The 16,389-nt window shown below is 38.3% G+C and overlaps 1 protein-coding gene and 1 long non-coding RNA gene across 6 annotated transcripts in view; both read left to right on the top strand.

Moving 5' to 3' along the window:
- The window catches only part of osbpl9 (oxysterol binding protein-like 9), a 35,042-nt gene extending 24,589 nt beyond the window's left edge, over nt 1-10,453 (top strand). For all 5 annotated transcript variants that reach the window (XM_008407893.2, XM_008407894.2, XM_017304472.1 and 2 more), the window contains 15 exons: nt 1,281-1,371; nt 1,803-1,907; nt 3,369-3,528; nt 3,757-3,869; nt 4,621-4,739; nt 4,832-4,917; nt 5,010-5,190; nt 5,386-5,470; nt 5,602-5,712; nt 5,797-5,860; nt 5,951-6,091; nt 6,193-6,271; nt 7,416-7,507; nt 7,592-7,727; nt 8,700-10,453. In XM_008407893.2, coding sequence (XP_008406115.1) covers nt 1,281-1,371; nt 1,803-1,907; nt 3,369-3,528; nt 3,757-3,869; nt 4,621-4,739; nt 4,832-4,917; nt 5,010-5,190; nt 5,386-5,470; nt 5,602-5,712; nt 5,797-5,860; nt 5,951-6,091; nt 6,193-6,271; nt 7,416-7,507; nt 7,592-7,727; nt 8,700-8,774 — 1,638 coding nt within the window. In that variant the 3' untranslated portion in view covers nt 8,775-10,453. The remainder of the gene's footprint in view (nt 1-1,280; nt 1,372-1,802; nt 1,908-3,368; nt 3,529-3,756; nt 3,870-4,620; nt 4,740-4,831; nt 4,918-5,009; nt 5,191-5,385; nt 5,471-5,601; nt 5,713-5,796; nt 5,861-5,950; nt 6,092-6,192; nt 6,272-7,415; nt 7,508-7,591; nt 7,728-8,699) is intronic.
- Nucleotides 10,454-11,802: 1,349 nt separating this feature from the next.
- Nucleotides 11,803-15,138, top strand: LOC103464074 (uncharacterized). The gene is made up of 12 exons (XR_533589.2): nt 11,803-11,836; nt 12,281-12,323; nt 12,415-12,462; nt 12,638-12,680; nt 13,451-13,482; nt 13,669-13,714; nt 13,893-13,921; nt 14,111-14,146; nt 14,324-14,372; nt 14,575-14,624; nt 14,801-14,819; nt 15,018-15,138. It is a non-coding gene; the product is annotated as an uncharacterized LOC103464074 (long non-coding RNA).
- The last annotated feature ends 1,251 nt before the right edge of the window (nt 15,139-16,389 follow it).

Here is a 16,389-nt window from a genome sequence, read left to right on the forward strand (position 1 = left end):
TACGTTTTCTCTGTGGTATAAATATGACAAAGCGTAGAGTTCCTTGTCTCATTGTCACTTGCCACTAGACTGGATCAGAACCCATAATTACCACACACAGTAAGGAGGATGGTGCAAAATAAAACCTCCAAAACTTGGCCTCACCTTAAGAGCCAAACAGTTATTTGGGATTAGTAAGCATTTTCTCTTCCACCATCGAAAACGTAAACGTTTGAATTTTGCCCAGTGCTTCTTCAGTTTTAAATGGAGTTGTTTAAATTACTCAGTTTGAGCTTTTCAGCTACAAAGAAAAAAAAATCATCACCCCTTCTATTAAGTAAGGTGAAGGATCCGTGTTGCTGTGGGCCTGTTTCCCTCTAAAAGGCCCTGGAAACTCTTAGTGTATCGCTGTATGAAATCTTTGGAATACCAGGACACTTTAAATACCAATCTGATGAATTCTGCCATTATATGGTAATGATCCAAGATATGACCGAATCAACACAGAAGTGACACAAAATCCACCTTTCATGATCATCTCAGTCCCCAGACCTGAATCCTCTAAGACGTGAGCTCAAGAAAGGAAAGCATAAAGTGAACTCATGACTCAGGATGATCTAGAGATATTAGGCAAAGGAATGGTCAAAGTTCCCCCTCCTGCCCTTTGAATTCTCAATCCTTGTGAAATGTTATAGGAGACTAAAGTAATAATTTCAGAATAATTATTCTAAATCTAAAGTTTTAATTTGGTTAGATTTGTCATTGGAAGATTATGCTACTGCAGTAAAAGTTGCCTGCAATACATCCAACCTCTAGACATCATGGCCGCACGATCTGAAACGTGTTACTGATTTTTACAACGGGGAAATTATGAGACGGAGTGTAAAATCTCTTCTTCTTTTTTTAAACTGGAGGCATCCTCGTTATTGTCCTGCTGGTTTCTATGTTGTCATGCATGCAGCCTGGTTGGCTTCATATTGATTGCAGTAGTTAATCCCGTCATTCTCTCCAGGACATCGGGTGAAAGGGAATCGATCTCTCCGGATTAGATGGGGCGTTTCAGTGCAGCACTCTTGATAATGCTTTGGTCTACCAATAATCTGATCTATAACCAGCTCACATGTTTTGTCCAGTCAATATTAAGACACACGTGGTAAAAATAATGCCCAAGTTGTTGAGCATTGTTTTTAAACTATAAGCAGGCAGTGTTTTGAGGTGCAGTCACTCCAGTGGGTGTGTTTTGACCAGTCAGGCAGGTGTTTGTGTTGCTGATCTTGGTTTTTATTCCCTTATTTTCACAGAGCACCATTAACCCAGTGGATGGGATCTACCAGCCCCCCCTGGACCCTGTAGTCAACACCACAATGCCAACACAGACCACACTACCTACAGGTACTTGCACACTGTCACACTCTGATAAATGGTTTATATTGCATGATCAAATCAAAAGTGATAATACTCCCCCCTGTTGTTCAGTTTTTAACTAAGCTGCACTCAAAATCCGTGTTTTTTTTTTTATTATTATTATTTTACAGCAAAATTGGTGAGATGTAAACTTTCTTGAAACTTGAGTTTGTTCCTGGTTTTATTGTACAAAATGCTGAGATGTGACAAAGTTTAACTGGAGGACTTTGACCTGACGGTTAAGAATGCTGTGAAAACAAAAAGCGCAAAATATCAGCAGCCCCAAACCGCAGCTGGCGCCTGCGTCTGCAGCGTCTCTCATCTGCGTCTGCAGTGTCTCTCATCTGGCATATCATCTGGCTTCCTTCTAGGGCGTCTGTTCAAACTCGTCTGCTTTCTTTTTTGTTTTTCTGCAACAGACGCTTCTCAGGTGTGTAAATCAGACCAACGACCCTCCACGTTGCCTGTTGGTCCCGTGGTCACAGTGATGGGGAGTCTGCAGACCCCAACTCCCAACAGCACAGGTAGGTTTTCACTGCCTATTCTCGCAGCAAATTTGACACACAACATGCTAAAACCACACTCGTTTTTAGCATGGTATACCTCAGTAGCAAACAACAAAAATGCTCAAAGTAATTCCAGATTTTATTTTAGTCCAAAGTTGAGACCAGCAGGATGAAAACTGCAGCAAGAAGCAGTTTATGTTCCTACCTTCTGCTCTCCCAGGTTGTAAAAATGAGCACCATTACTAGCTTTAAACCTCAATATTTTTTTTATTTAGCCTTTACACAATTTATAAAAAAATTATATTACCCATTCTTGAACTTTTAGTTTTACAACATTATGACCATCAAACAAAGAGGAGAGAGCCACGTCTTATTTTATATCCTGATGACCTAAACTGCTGAACTAAAAAATATGCAACTCTTTTTGGGATCATTTGGAATGTAATGCCATTTACTGTAAAAAATAAATAAATAAATAATTCATAAAATAAATAGTGATAACAATACATATTTCTCTGTGTTGATTGGTTGAGGAAATTATTTGAGATTGTTTGAGATGTTTAAAAATTTTAAAAATGTTACATTTCTCTAAAAATGGTGTTTTGACAGTAATGTAAGAAACGTAAACAGTGATGTCAACTTCTGGTTTATATCCCACCAAACTGTGAATTAATCATGTTTTATTTTTTTATATTTTTTTTGATGTTTAAATTGCTTCATTCCCTACAGGTTACTTCTTTGGTGCTACTAATCAATAAATTGAATGTGCTTTTTACTAAATCTGCTGAGTATATATCGTCTTTGAACATTAAAAATAATCAAAGCTCATTCAGACTTTTTAATTTTCAGATGTGTCATAAGCCTGTACATAAATGTTGTTCTAAATATAAAACTATACATTTTCAATATATGAATGACGCCTTAATGATGTAATATTTAGTAAAAGTCACAAAAAACATTTTATCCCAAAAAGAAAAAGTTGCTTTAAAACATGTTGACTTTAAAGATATTGATGTAAAAGAAGCACAACCACGTATTCCAACTCTTTGGAAGAGTGTTTGTTTCTTAGAGGATCCTGCAGTGAGTTTATTTCAAAACTATTTTCGTATAATGTGATTAAATCGTTAAACAAAATGAGAAGGAAAACCACACGAGGAGAAAAATGGTTATTATTTATTGTTGAGCGCCGTCGGTGGTGAACATTAGGTAAATTAAAGGAGCCACGTCCAGAAGCAAAGTTTGCAGCCTGTGTGTCTCCTGTGCTGACGCAGCAGTGTTAAAACGCTGTGCTGTGCATTAAGGATGCTCGCTCCATGCCTGACTGTGCAGTTATTATGCTCTGCAGAGGCAGCAGTCACTATGTTAATGCATCTGCGCTCTGCTAGCTCATCCTCCAGTTGATTTATCCATCATAAACGGAGCCGAGCCGTCCGTCCTACCAACTCTGATGTCTGCTTTTGTGTTTTTGGGGTCCATCAGGGAGTGGCCCGTCCGGCCCCAGCAGCGGCATCTCCTCTCCAGCACACATCCCCCTGCCCTCACACTCAGTGCCAGACTTCTCCTACTCCTCCAGCGAGGATGAGTTTTACGATGCTGACGAGTATTACCAGAGCAGCACTTCACCCAAACACTGCGCAGAGTGAGTGTTTTTGCATCTTTCACCACCTACTTTGGATTTATTTTGTGCATTGAAAGCAGGATAGTCATTTCAGGTGGGGGAGTTTTGCTTGGACTCCTTAAAAGTCCCGCTGCATCACCAGCTTCAGTATTAATAGCTTTCTCTAAGATCTCCTCTGTGTGTCAGCTTAATCACCTCATTCCTCTGTCTTCTTTTTTTTTCTCCTCTGTCTCCTCGTCTTGCCCCCAGTCCCTCAGGGCCTCCTGCTGCCTCCACCCCTGCTAACGAAGAAACATCGTTAAAACGGCCCGCAACCACAGAATCCTTCAACTCAAACATGTCGAACGGCACCACCGATGCAGGTACCAGACAGACAGTAGTGAAAAGATATTTAAAAAAAATGTATTCAAAATGTTCATTAAGCTTATAGCTGAAGCTCCTGTTAAGTACTGGAGGGTTGTAGCAAATGTTGTTTTCAACATGTCAAAAGTACATGAAAGAACAGGAAAAACACATGATCATCAATTTTTCTTTTACGTTTTTTATTAATAAAAATCAGAAGTGTGGCAGACACATATCCCAATAGACTGCCTGTATCTTCTGACATGTCGGCCATCTTTTGGACTTCTAGCTGACGTTTTTGCTGATTACTTTTTGCAAAATGACTCGAGATCAGATTAGATGGAGAGTGCCTGAGAACATGAATTTCAAAGTCTTTCCAGGCTTTTATTCCCAATTTGCCCCATGTTTAGCTCAATGCATCTTCTAATCAGCTCTCGCTAGTCTTCTTGCATGGTCACTCAGTTTGTGAGAATGAACTGATGATCTGTGAAGATTTATTCAAATTCCTTCTAATTGATGATGGAATGAACTGAACTCTGGGGGAATTTATTGTATCCATCTCCTGACTTTTTAATATTTTCTCCGATTGGTTGGGGTGTTCTTTTGCATCCAGGAAATACTGACTAACCAATCACTTGAGATACAGTCATACTCAGGTGAATACTTTTTATAGGCACTGTATACAAGGAGATTTGCTGAACTCATCCAATAGTAGGATAAAAGCAGATTACTGATGTTCCAGTTAACTGAGAGATCTGCTGCTGTTCTCAGACATGTTTGACAGCCATGACGACCATGATGACGACACTGAGGGAGAGTCTGTGGAAGAGCACAAGAGCGTAATCATGCATCTGCTCTCACAAGTCCGTTTAGGCATGGACCTCACCAAAGTAAGCACCCGATATTCTGCCGCTCCATCCTGAAGTTTTGTGCTGTAATATAAATGTCAAATTTATCTCGTCCCTGTTTCACTCTGTGCCAGGTGGTCCTGCCTACTTTCATCTTAGAGAGGAGATCCTTGTTGGAGATGTATGCAGACTTTTTTGCACATCCTGATTTATTTATAAGGTGCGTATACTGTGACGACTCTTTCTGCAGAGGATCCGTGATGCAGAACTTGTAACGGTCTTTTAACCTTATTGTTCTGCATGCGTGACTAGTATCGCCGACCAACCGGAGCCCAGGGAACGCATGGTTCAGGTGGTGAAGTGGTACCTGTCCGCTTTCCATGCAGGCAGGAACGACTCAGTGGCCAAAAAACCTTACAACCCGATCCTGGGTGAAATCTTCTTCTGCCACTGGGATCTTCCAAATGAGAAAGAAGAAGCTTCTCCACCCACGGTGAGAAAATCCTGACTTTATTTTAGACTTTTAACACGGCCTTGCAGAAATATTTAAACTTTTTCAAATTTGATCTCCTTGTATCCAGCAACTTTAATGTCCTTATTAGGACTTTATGAAATAATCAGACACAAAGTAGCAGGTTAGTGTTTAATATTCCTTCTGTCTGACTTGTGCTTTGTTGGACTTTTCCAGGAGTCGGTATCAGACGGTCCAGTTCCCTGGTCTTCTCCCAGCAGTGTATGTTTCGTGGCGGAGCAGGTCTCTCACCACCCACCCAGTAAGTCGCCAAGCATCCTCGTCTCAGCATTCTCTGCTCAACCTTTCAGTGATTAAGATCCAGAAAACTGAGACATTTTGCCTAAAGCAGCTTCACGTCGCCATCATCTTGTTCTTTTATTCTCCATGTAGTTTCTGCATTTTACGCGGAGTGTTTAAGTAAGAAGATCCAGTTCAACGCTCACATCTGGACGAAGTCAAAGTTTCTCGGCATGTCTATAGGTGTCCACAACATCGGTCAAGGTGAAGGAGACTCCTCCTCAAACACAACATGCTTGCACAGAATAATAATTGTGTATTGATATTTATGTTCTTGTTGCTGTCTAGGCTGTGTGTCATGTTTGGAGCATGATGAGCATTACATCCTCACCTTCCCTAATGGATATTGCAGGTATGTGCTGCACCGCGCCCTTGCTGTCTCTGGACAGCAAGGGCTGTCCAGAGACAGTGGACCTCTCTGATCATTAGACCATCTCCGCAGGTCGATTCTGACAGTGCCGTGGGTGGAGCTGGGTGGAGAGTGCAACATATCCTGCTCCAAGACGGGCTACAGCGCCACCATCATGTTCCACACCAAACCTTTCTACGGCGGGAAGAAGCACAGGGTCACGGCAGAAATTTTGTAAGATGAATGATGAAGCTTTGCAACAACTTACAAACTAAGTTTTTTCCAGATGTGTGAAGTTATATTTTAAAATTTTTCTGCATTTTATTTTCCCCCAGTGCGCCAAATGACAAGAAATCTTTCTGCTCCATTGAAGGAGAATGGAACGCAGTGATGTATTCCAAGCTGGCAACTGGAGTGAGTTGTTTCTTCTTTTTTTCCCCTTTGCTCAGGAATATTATTGTTGATTTATGATATATGCTTACAGCAACAAATCCCCTTCGCGCTCCGGGTGGGCCGGTAAACTTGATCAAGACGATTCCTTAACAAGCTCGTATAGTAAAGTTCCTGGGCAGTTTTAACCCTCCTGAATTTATTGAACTCAAATTCTTGTCAATTTGCAACAATCCCGATCTGGAAAAATGTCCCTTTTTTTATTGCTCTTTTTTTTAATTAAATCTGGAAATAAAGGAGTAAAGTGTTTAGAAAATCTTTTTTTTTTGTGGACCAAAGTGAATGGTGGTATTTATTTTAAAGTATACATTTGTACATAAACATGTAGCCATCTTTTAAAAAACGACTTCTTGTATCCAGGTGAGAAATTTTACCATTTCTGACAACTTGACACAGAAAACAAGAATTCATCACAATTGATGTTGCTGCTGATTTGTAACGCTTCCACCTCAGATTAAACACAGGCAGCTTTATATTTTTTACTTTTCTAAAAAATAAACTGCTACGTCTTTCCGAAATTAAAGACTTTATATTTATAAAACTGAATGCTAAGAAAAATCAAGACTATTTGTTTTGTATGTTGAGATCTGAAGTTATAATGAGCATTTATGGGGGAAAAAAAGTAAAACATGTTAATATGTTTAGTAGTTGTAGTCTTGGAAAGCATTTTATTTCTCCTAAAGCAACAATTAAAGGAAACCTATAAAAATATGGAATATGATTTAAGTGTTTCAGTTTCAGAAATATACTTTATTCCATGGTTTGTCAGCTTGATATAAACACTTGAATCTCTAAAAACGACTTTGTCCGACCAGTTTGGGTGAGTTCACTGTTTTTTAAACCAAGTATGGAGGTTGTAGTGTCATGTCCATCTGATAATGGATCCCCACATATTTCTCTTTCTTTCTTTAACTCTGTGGTTTCTTTAAGTTCCATATTTCTATACTGATTAGTGTGGAACTAACCAATTGAGTAAATGTTTTCAAAAAGTGTCTCAAAAATAGACCAGTTTAAAAAAAAAAAAAAAAAGACAAAATTGCCAACAAATTTATCTTGCCTTACCCCTCCATCACATTAAGTAACATCTAAATGTTTTCTATGATCCCAGGAGAACACGACGTTCATAGACACTAAGAAAATGGCCATCATAAAGAAGAAAGTGAGAAAACTGGAGGACCAGCTTGAGTACGAGTCCCGGAGGTAAAATTGGCTGCAAATTTTTAGTGAACTTTTTAAATATCTCTATCCAGACAAGAGCATTTTTAACCCTGGTTTGTGCTCTAGGCTATGGAGTGATGTGACCCTGAACCTGAAGCTCAAAGACATCGATAGAGCAACAGAGGCCAAACATCGTCTGGAGGAGAAGCAAAGAGCCGAGGCCAAAGAGAGGAAGGAGAAGGAGCAGCAGTGGGAAACTAGGGTGAGGCTTTCTGCCTTTGTTTCCATGGCTTCTTGCCACAAATCCACAGCTTTGATTTGATTAATTTATTTCAAACAGGACAGAGAAAACATGCGCATGCATGACCAAGAACCAAATAATTAGTTAACCACCACTTTTCTGTTTGGAAAGAAGAAGAGAAGTGAAAACTTATTTAATCCTATTTTATCTCAATTTAATTTATTACTTAATCACTCAATAAATATAAACAATTTGTAATTACAACCACATTATAATATCCATCTGCCTGTTCAAAATACTGGGCTAAACAGCCAACAAATAAATTATATTACATAGACAAAATGGTAACAAACCTATTGATAATAATGACAATTGTAAGTAACAACTGGACATACACAATCAGAATAATTACCAACTTTAATTACCTTGACACTTAGAAATACTGTCTGGATGTTTCATTGTCTGAACAACAGGAGGCGCTGTAGCAATCATCTTTACTCCTCTGGTCAGTCCTTTTCCACTCGTTCTAAACAAAACGAAGAGTGAATAACTTTATCTCGTCCCTCTGCAGTTCTGTCATTGTACTTGCTAAAGAGAACTGGCTTGGTTTGACTTGAGCCTTTTGGACTCCAGGCCCGCATCCAAAAGTCCAGAGCAGACACACACATGCCTGTCTGCTGCCATTCCAGCCTATCTTTGCCCTGGTGGCAACCAAGTGTCTTAGTTGAATCCATTTTATCACATAAAAACCTCAATGAAATACATTGAAGTGTATGATTTGGATGTGGAAAAACTTTTAAGTTTATTAATTCTTTTCCAAGCCAGCGAATATGCTATTTTCTCTCAAAGCGATTGGTAAAAGTAAAACTTGATGTTTTAGTTGTACAGGAGATTTAAAGTGTTATCAAATGTTTTTGTTAGAGTTGCCGTTTCAGGATGAGATCTTTATACAGCTGTTTAAAATAAACGATTTGCCTCATGTTTTTTTCCCAGCTGTTCCATGAGGACGGGGAGTGCTGGATCTACGATGAGCCGCTATTAAAGAGATTAGCCTCTCAAAGGCACTGAGAACGCCACGCCACTCTGATGAACACAGAAGTGCAAAGAAATCTGCACAGACATAAGAGTCTTCATAAGAACTCTTTTGCAAAAAAAAACAAAAAAACAACACTTCTTATTCAAGCCTTGGGATGACTGGTTGAACCTGTACACTGCTTTGCATCTGACTGTATAAAAAATGGAAATGAATGAAAGTATCAAAGATGTAAACATGAGCTCTTCTCCTTACTTGGGCAATTTCCTCTTTGCTGGCCATTGATCCCATCCCTTCCTCCCTCTCCCCTACGTGAGACTTGGCACTGCTGAGAGGGGACGCAAGAGTCGGCCATCAGCTTTAGATCCACACTCTCGATGATCCGGAGAAGCACTTGGTTTCCAATATACATGTTTTTGTGTTTCATTATATAAAGGGGAGCAAGAGGTTTGTGACTGATGGTGTACAATTCAAGTGAAGCTTGATTAAAAAATAACCGGCGCTCTACATCTCAGGGAATCTGACTGAGGAAAGAAAGCTGCTGCACCCTCCCAGAGTCTGACAGCCTTATAGCAGTGGAGCGGATCGATCCTAAAGCGGCGGGAGAGAACTTCTCTGCTTGCCTGCAACTAGTTCAAACTGATCTTTATATATAGATATACATATAAGGAAAATATATATTCTTTTTTATTTCCATTTTTTTTTTTTTTTGTTCCGTTTTTTTTCTGGCAATACTATAAAACTATTGGGGATATGAACTTCGATGGCTTTCCGTCTTTAGGAGTCATTCCATTTTGCTTTTCATCGTTTTGTTTTCATTTCAGCGTGGCCATTTTTTTTTTTTTTTGTATCTTTAGTGTTAACCAGAAGCAAAACATGAGCCATGGCATCTAAATCCACTGATTAGGAGAGGTGAGATATATATATTAAAGGAATATATGCAATTAAAAGTTTCAGTGCCAGTTATGCCAAAAAAAAAAGAAATATGAGGTTTAAAGAAAAAGAGAGTGGAGGGACTTTGAGCTGCACAGCAAACAGTTACCTGAAGGCATTCCTGAACAAAACTGATTGTTTACATGTTGTTCTTTCTCCATTGTGAGGATGTAAAGTCTCCCATTTGTCCTGCAGATCATCTTCTCATCTTAAACCTCTCTCAAAGTGAGCCAGCAGAGTAGACGCATCCGACTGGTTTCTCTTGTTTTATATTTTTGTGCTTTTACATCCAGAACCACATGCTGGTCAATACTAAGCCTTTTGATCACCGACTCACTGCTGATTTTACTATTTAAAACTATAGTTTGGATCTGAACTTGGGGGTTTAAAAAAAAATCAGAACATGCTGAACAATGACAAAAACAATCCCTCTTATTAGTAGTTGAGTTAATTATCAATTGATGCAAAGACAAAAAAACAACTTGAAATGATCTATAAACTTACTGCTGATCCTGAAATTTCAGTAACATCAACACAAATGAAAAGGCCTTTGTAATTGTCCACCTGGTCTTAAGCTCAATTTGAAGCTTTGCTTCTGTCTTTTTCTTCTCCATGTTTTTTGTATAAGTTGTTGAATAGAGGCCTTGCCTTTCATTTCAGTATTGCCTGATAGAAGCAATCAAAACAAATGTTTTTTTTTTTTATTTCCTTCTCATCATAACCATTGATTGTATCTGACTCTCCTGATTATTGAAGCATTATATTAAATCTCTGAGAGTTATTTCCTGTCAGATTTGGTCTATTTATTTTAGGTCACCTTCTTTCATAACTGGTGTAAAGTTGTTTTTTTTATATTTTTAGTATTCTGGATCAAAGCTTCATAATAAGATGTACTTTCCTTCTCTTGTTGAATAAATTACAACATAGGTCAACTACGGTAATATGGCAATAATGAAAGTAGGAGTAGAAATAGGAACTGTTCAGGTTGAGTGCTGTAGCTGTTGCAGTAAAACCCAAAATTATATCCTTTCCAGATTTGAAGTTGTTTTTATACCATTGGAAAGATGTTTGATAGGAAATGAGAACGACATCTATCTAAAGGTTATGAGACCATGCTTAAGAGGGGATCATCTTGTCTTTTTTTTTTATGATGTCACTTACTTTGATCCCAGTGGCTGAAAAACACGCCTGCAGCCTTATGTTCCCACCACCATGCTTGACTGAGGAAAGAAAGCTGCTGAACCCTCTCAGGTGCTGATCTGGGGCCTTTTGTATTTTAAATGAAGACTACCTCATTTACGATCAGACAGGTAAATCTTAGCTTTGACTGACTAAAGACCAGAAATCATCTTCTTTGCCCAGGAAAATCTCTCAAAAGTCCAACCAAGGCTCCATGATACTCGCTCAGAAAACTTGACATCTTCTGATGTCCATTGGCCTGTTTAGGGAGAATGTCTTCCTAGGCCTTATAAGCTGCAATTTTTCCAAGGTGCTCTTGAAAACAGAAATATGTTTGCTTCTTCAGAAGCATCTCTGCAGCATCACAGCTCATTGAAATGGGTGAGTTATCTCCACCGGCTCTTCACAATTTACTGGTCTAATTTGAAGTGGTTCAATATATTAATGTTGGTGTCATTGTTAATTACTGCTAATCAGTTAAAATAAACTTATTTAGAATATTTTAGCTCTACAATAACCAAGAGTGAGTAGTTTAATGCTTTCCAGTGTTTTTATTAAGCACTATTTTTTTTATAAACGTATATGAGCAAAGAAAGAAAATCGTATTTAATAAAAGCCACAACAGGAAAAACTGTAAAGGCTAGTATGTATTAGTTAGAAATTAACATATAAGTAATGTATAATGTATGCTTGCAGGCAGACTCATCAGTATGTCTTAAGAACAGAAGGTCTTCAGAGGGTCAAACATATTTCAAATATAGACTTCCTTTTAGAATAGTTATTTGTTCTTGAAAGAACGTCATGAGAGATAAACTTGTGCTTCTAAAACTATTTTACACATAATTGAACTTGGAGGCAGAAATTGTAATCGAAAGGCAGCAGATGGCGCTAAATGTCTTACTACTTTTTTCCCATAACCCTTTGCGAGATTATCTATATAAACCTCTCGCACCGGCTTCTCTCTCCCATTTCGTCTCTGTCCGAGGTAAGGATGATGCAGTCTAGCCGCTGCAGTTTTTATTTAGTTAATTGTCTGTGTGACTACATTAATTATTTGTGTGTGGTTTTGCTATTGTTGATGCAGCTTTAAGTTTTTATTTTATTTTATTTTAAGTTTTGTTTTAGGGTGAAACTCCAGTAGGCCTCAGCCACGTGTTGGTGTTAGCATGTAGCTGACTACACCAGCCTCGCTTCACCTTAACGTAGCTGTAAATAGTCGCTGTCCCATGGATGAATGATGTGATTTCGTGTTGTTAGGGACATCTGAGTTAATGTGATGAGACACAACACTCTGACTCAATGGGACAATTTGGCTGCAGGCCGGAGGTGTTGGCAGTACAGCTCCTCCTGAAGACGGAGTTTTCTAAATGATGCAAAAAATAAATTTAGCTCAGTTATATTTATTAAAGTTTTGCTTTCTTGTTTGCAGGGCGGTGTATGGGATATGCTGAGATGGAAAGCCATGTGGCATGGTGAGAACAGTTTCCTTAAAGTTAGCTTAGCATGAGTTTTCACGAAAGCTAAATTGTGTGACGGTTCTAATTGCTTATATTTTCTGTTTAGGGAAACCATGGATCATCCGACTACTGTAAATCTGCACCTTAAGCATAGGTGTGTAAGTTTTCCCTCACTGAGTAGGGGTCATCCTGTGTGAAGGTCGATGATTAAGTTATAAGAGTAGTGGACAGAAGTGATTTCTGAGAAAATTTAACAATGAGGCCTCATCAGTTCAGCTCTAATGTGTAATCTGCTAAACTGATCAGTTCTAATGAGAAATCATCCACAGGTTATGGAGTAATTCCGGTAGCTGAAGGATCAGTAGGATGGAGGTAAGGCTCTACAGCTTTGTAACATATATTTGAAGGCAGAATAATGCATCTCTCTGGTGTTTCATGTGAATTTAAGCTGTTTTAAAATAAGTTGAATAGCCAAAAAATAAATGGCAGACTATGTAACTGAACCTTTTTTATTATTCATGTCATTCATTCATCAAAATGCAATGGATTGGATTAATGTACTGTACTAGTTTGGGCACTGAGATCCAGTTAATCTTGGTGCCAAAGTGGTTATACGATGCATATTCATGTAATCCTGTGTCTCTAGCTAAATATGCTGTGAGTTTAGGCCACAAGCCTAATGAACATTGGGATAAATCTGCAGCTCTGGAAGTAAAACTTGGCCATCATGAAATGGTTTATTTCAGACATTGGATTAACTGATCTACTAAAAATGAAAGAACTGCATTAAGATTTTAAACATTTAAAAACAAAATGTATAGCTACTCGCCTGGACTAAACACTGGTAGACAAGCCTATGTTTTGTAATTTGTTCCAATAAGTCAGTTTTCTGATTAAACTGTTAACGTTATTCCTAGGTCAAAATTTCAGGATAAACACCTGAGTGAAGCATTAGTCTGCCTTTGATCATCGTTTCAATAGTCTTGTGCTGCAATGATGACAATTATTTGCTACTCTCGACTAGATGGATGACGATACTCCAACCACCTATATTTATAATCTGAGGCACAAAGAACGTGATGCGTTTTCTCGTTGAATCAAAATCCTTTTTTTTTTTTAAATTGCTCATCTTTATCTTTCAGGTACGCTAATCGCTTCAACAACTGAGATGCAGGTAATGACCAAACTAGGTGTATTCCATGTTTTCTGGATGACTGTCTGTGATGAATTTTGTTATAAAACAATGGGAATCTCTCTGAAAAAGAGTGAAAGAGAAATTTATTCTGACACAGCCTGAGCAGAAGGATGAATATTTCTGCTTAAATCTTGACTCTTAGTAATCGGCCTGTTTCTCCTGCAGGTGTTTGGCATCCTCATGCCGTCTGCTGCAGGATTGGAATCTGTTGGTGAGTTTTCATTAGAAATAACCTAAAGTACACACTATACCTGATGCAGTGATGATCTTATAGTTCAACAGATCACTATGAAGAACAATCTTTCGCTCCTATCTGATGCACCGGCTTCCCCAACCTCGGTTACAGTAGCTCAGTGACCTTGTTACTTACATTTCTCTTTGTTTTTCAGGAGGAGCCAGTCTGCAGCAGCTGATGAAGGTGAGCTTTATAGTGAAGATGCATCTTCCAGTAACATTTGATGCAATGATGACTGCATAGTTCAGCAGATTATCCTATGAAGATCTCATATTGTCTTTCACCCCTAACTGACGTATCAAACACAAATATCTGAATGTCCTAGTTGATTAAAGTCGAAGCTGATCAGTTTTATCTCCTGCTTTCTGATAGGAATTGATGTCATCATGCGACTCTGCTGCTTCACTGGTAAGAGTTTTATCTGCTGCAGGTTGAAGCTAAAGGAATTTCAGGTATGATGAGTTTGAATCAGGTCGCTGATCCCGTTGAGGAAATAAGTAACTCTCTGATCTGAAGTTTGTATTTATTTGATGATTGCACAGTGCTGGCTGTGTCATTTTAAGACGTTTATTTTTCCATTTACAGAGCCTCTGAGGGGAGTGGCAGCTCATATTAGAGGAAGCTGAACTGAAAGGTGAGTAAAAATGACGTCTTGAGCACCTGGTTGAGGAGAAGCCACACCTCTACCTGGGATCGATCATAATCTGACCTGTGATGACAAAATGAAGACTGATAAACCATGATGTGTTATATTAGCTCTAGCTGATGTGGTCAGTTCAGTGGTAGTCCTGTTCCTTCCTGGATTGTTTATCTGACTAATGCTCTTGTCTCTTAAGGTCAACAATGCTTCTGGACTGCAGCGTGAAAGTGGACACTTTAAACTTCGGTAAGGAATGAGTCACTGTTGTGAAACATTAAATGTGGGTTCGGTGATGTCCAAACAAATGTCTGACCTGAACTGTAATGTAGACAAATGCAAAATATTACTGAGCGACCCATTGAATGGAAACATTTTAAAATCAGTTGCTGACCTGTAATAAGGTTCTCATTCATTCTTTACAGGAGATGAACTCGAGCAACGGTAAGGATTTCATTTATTTAACACATTTTAGGAGTTTCTATAAGCTGGCCATTTAACCAGTGATGAAAAGATTCTGCCAAATGAAGATTATATTGATTATAACCCTTACCGTTCCATTATTTCTGAGGTTTTGTGGTCAGCTTGAGACCTACATGTCTATTAGAAGAGACTTTGGTCTGACGAGCCGCTTTCTTGCAGGCGCCGACACGGAAGATGATGGGAACCTTATCCTCCATTTACTGAACTGATGCTGTGGTCAGGATGGTCTGAGCTTCTGGAGTTTATTTGTAATTTAATAAAGATTTGAAATGAACCCACACTCTTATGGATTACTTGTCTCAAGTCAATGAAGATATAAAATGTTTAACAAAGTTGTACTGAATTTATTTTTGATGGCACAGAGGTGAAGCATTAACACTTGAGAAAAGAGTCACTAAAAAGCAAAGGAATGATTTCCATTGGGGTTAAAAGAAAACGATGCTGAACACGGTAAAACGCACTATTCATAAAGTAATGGGATTCGTATGCAGTCCAAGGTCTGGAAGCATTTCCATGACGAACTAGTTTTAAAGTTTACATGGCATCTAAATGTCTAATGTTAATGAGGTTCCCTGTTTTATTCATTGTGAACCACAATGGTTTTTTTTTTTTTGCCGTTTAACTTCAGATTAAAATTACCCTGGTGTCAAACTGGCTTGATGCCTGTAGAGAAAGAAATGGCCATTTTGGAGGGATTGAGCTGGAAAGCTACTAGAAATCTCCTTAAAGTACATTTGGGAAAGGGATCATAAACCGAATTTGATTTAAAGCAGTTCTTCCCAAAGTGCCACAGTGAGATCAGATAATCACTTTTATAAAGTTAGTGATATACTAACAAGTTAATTTGATAAATGGGCAGTAAATATCTTGGGTTTATCTTTAATTTCTATTTGTCTTTTCATTTCTATTTTTTCTAAAACTCCAGCAAATCTGTCATGGCTTTTGGTTTTGGTTTGTCACCACATGATGGTAGTCCCCATGTAGAGGAGCACCAGGCTCTGCAGCGGTAAACATTTGGTTGTATTATTGTAAATAAAATTGTTACTTACAAATAAAATGTCGCTTCTAATAAGACATGAACCTGAGTAAAAAAAATATGTAGAAACCAGTCAATTTTTTTAAGGAATTGCCATTTTTGCTGTTTTAAAACTTATTAAAGTTTCAGTTCCTATTATTGCACTTATCAAATATATAGTTGGAAAAATTGAAGTCAGTCAGTTATGGTGGCCAGCATGAGGTCACTGATTATTACTAATCACAGCCAGGGAGGGATTAGAGATGGTGCGTCATGACGTCTGAGCATGTCATAAAGATGAGTTAATTTGTACATTATTTAAACGAAGATGCAAATTCACATCTTTTTTCATTATTCATAAAATAAATAATGCAATCAAGCCTGTTTATCTCGGTAAGCAAAAGTAAAATAATACAACAGCAGCTCCCTTGTAAGGAAGTCTAGTAGTGAGGAAAATAAATCGCTGCTGATGTGATGTTAGTCTTTTTCTGTACCAAATGAAGAATAGAAAAAAAT

This window comes from Poecilia reticulata, linkage group LG4 (assembly GCF_000633615.1).
Source record: "Poecilia reticulata strain Guanapo linkage group LG4, Guppy_female_1.0+MT, whole genome shotgun sequence".
Lineage (NCBI taxonomy): Eukaryota > Metazoa > Chordata > Actinopteri > Cyprinodontiformes > Poeciliidae > Poecilia > Poecilia reticulata.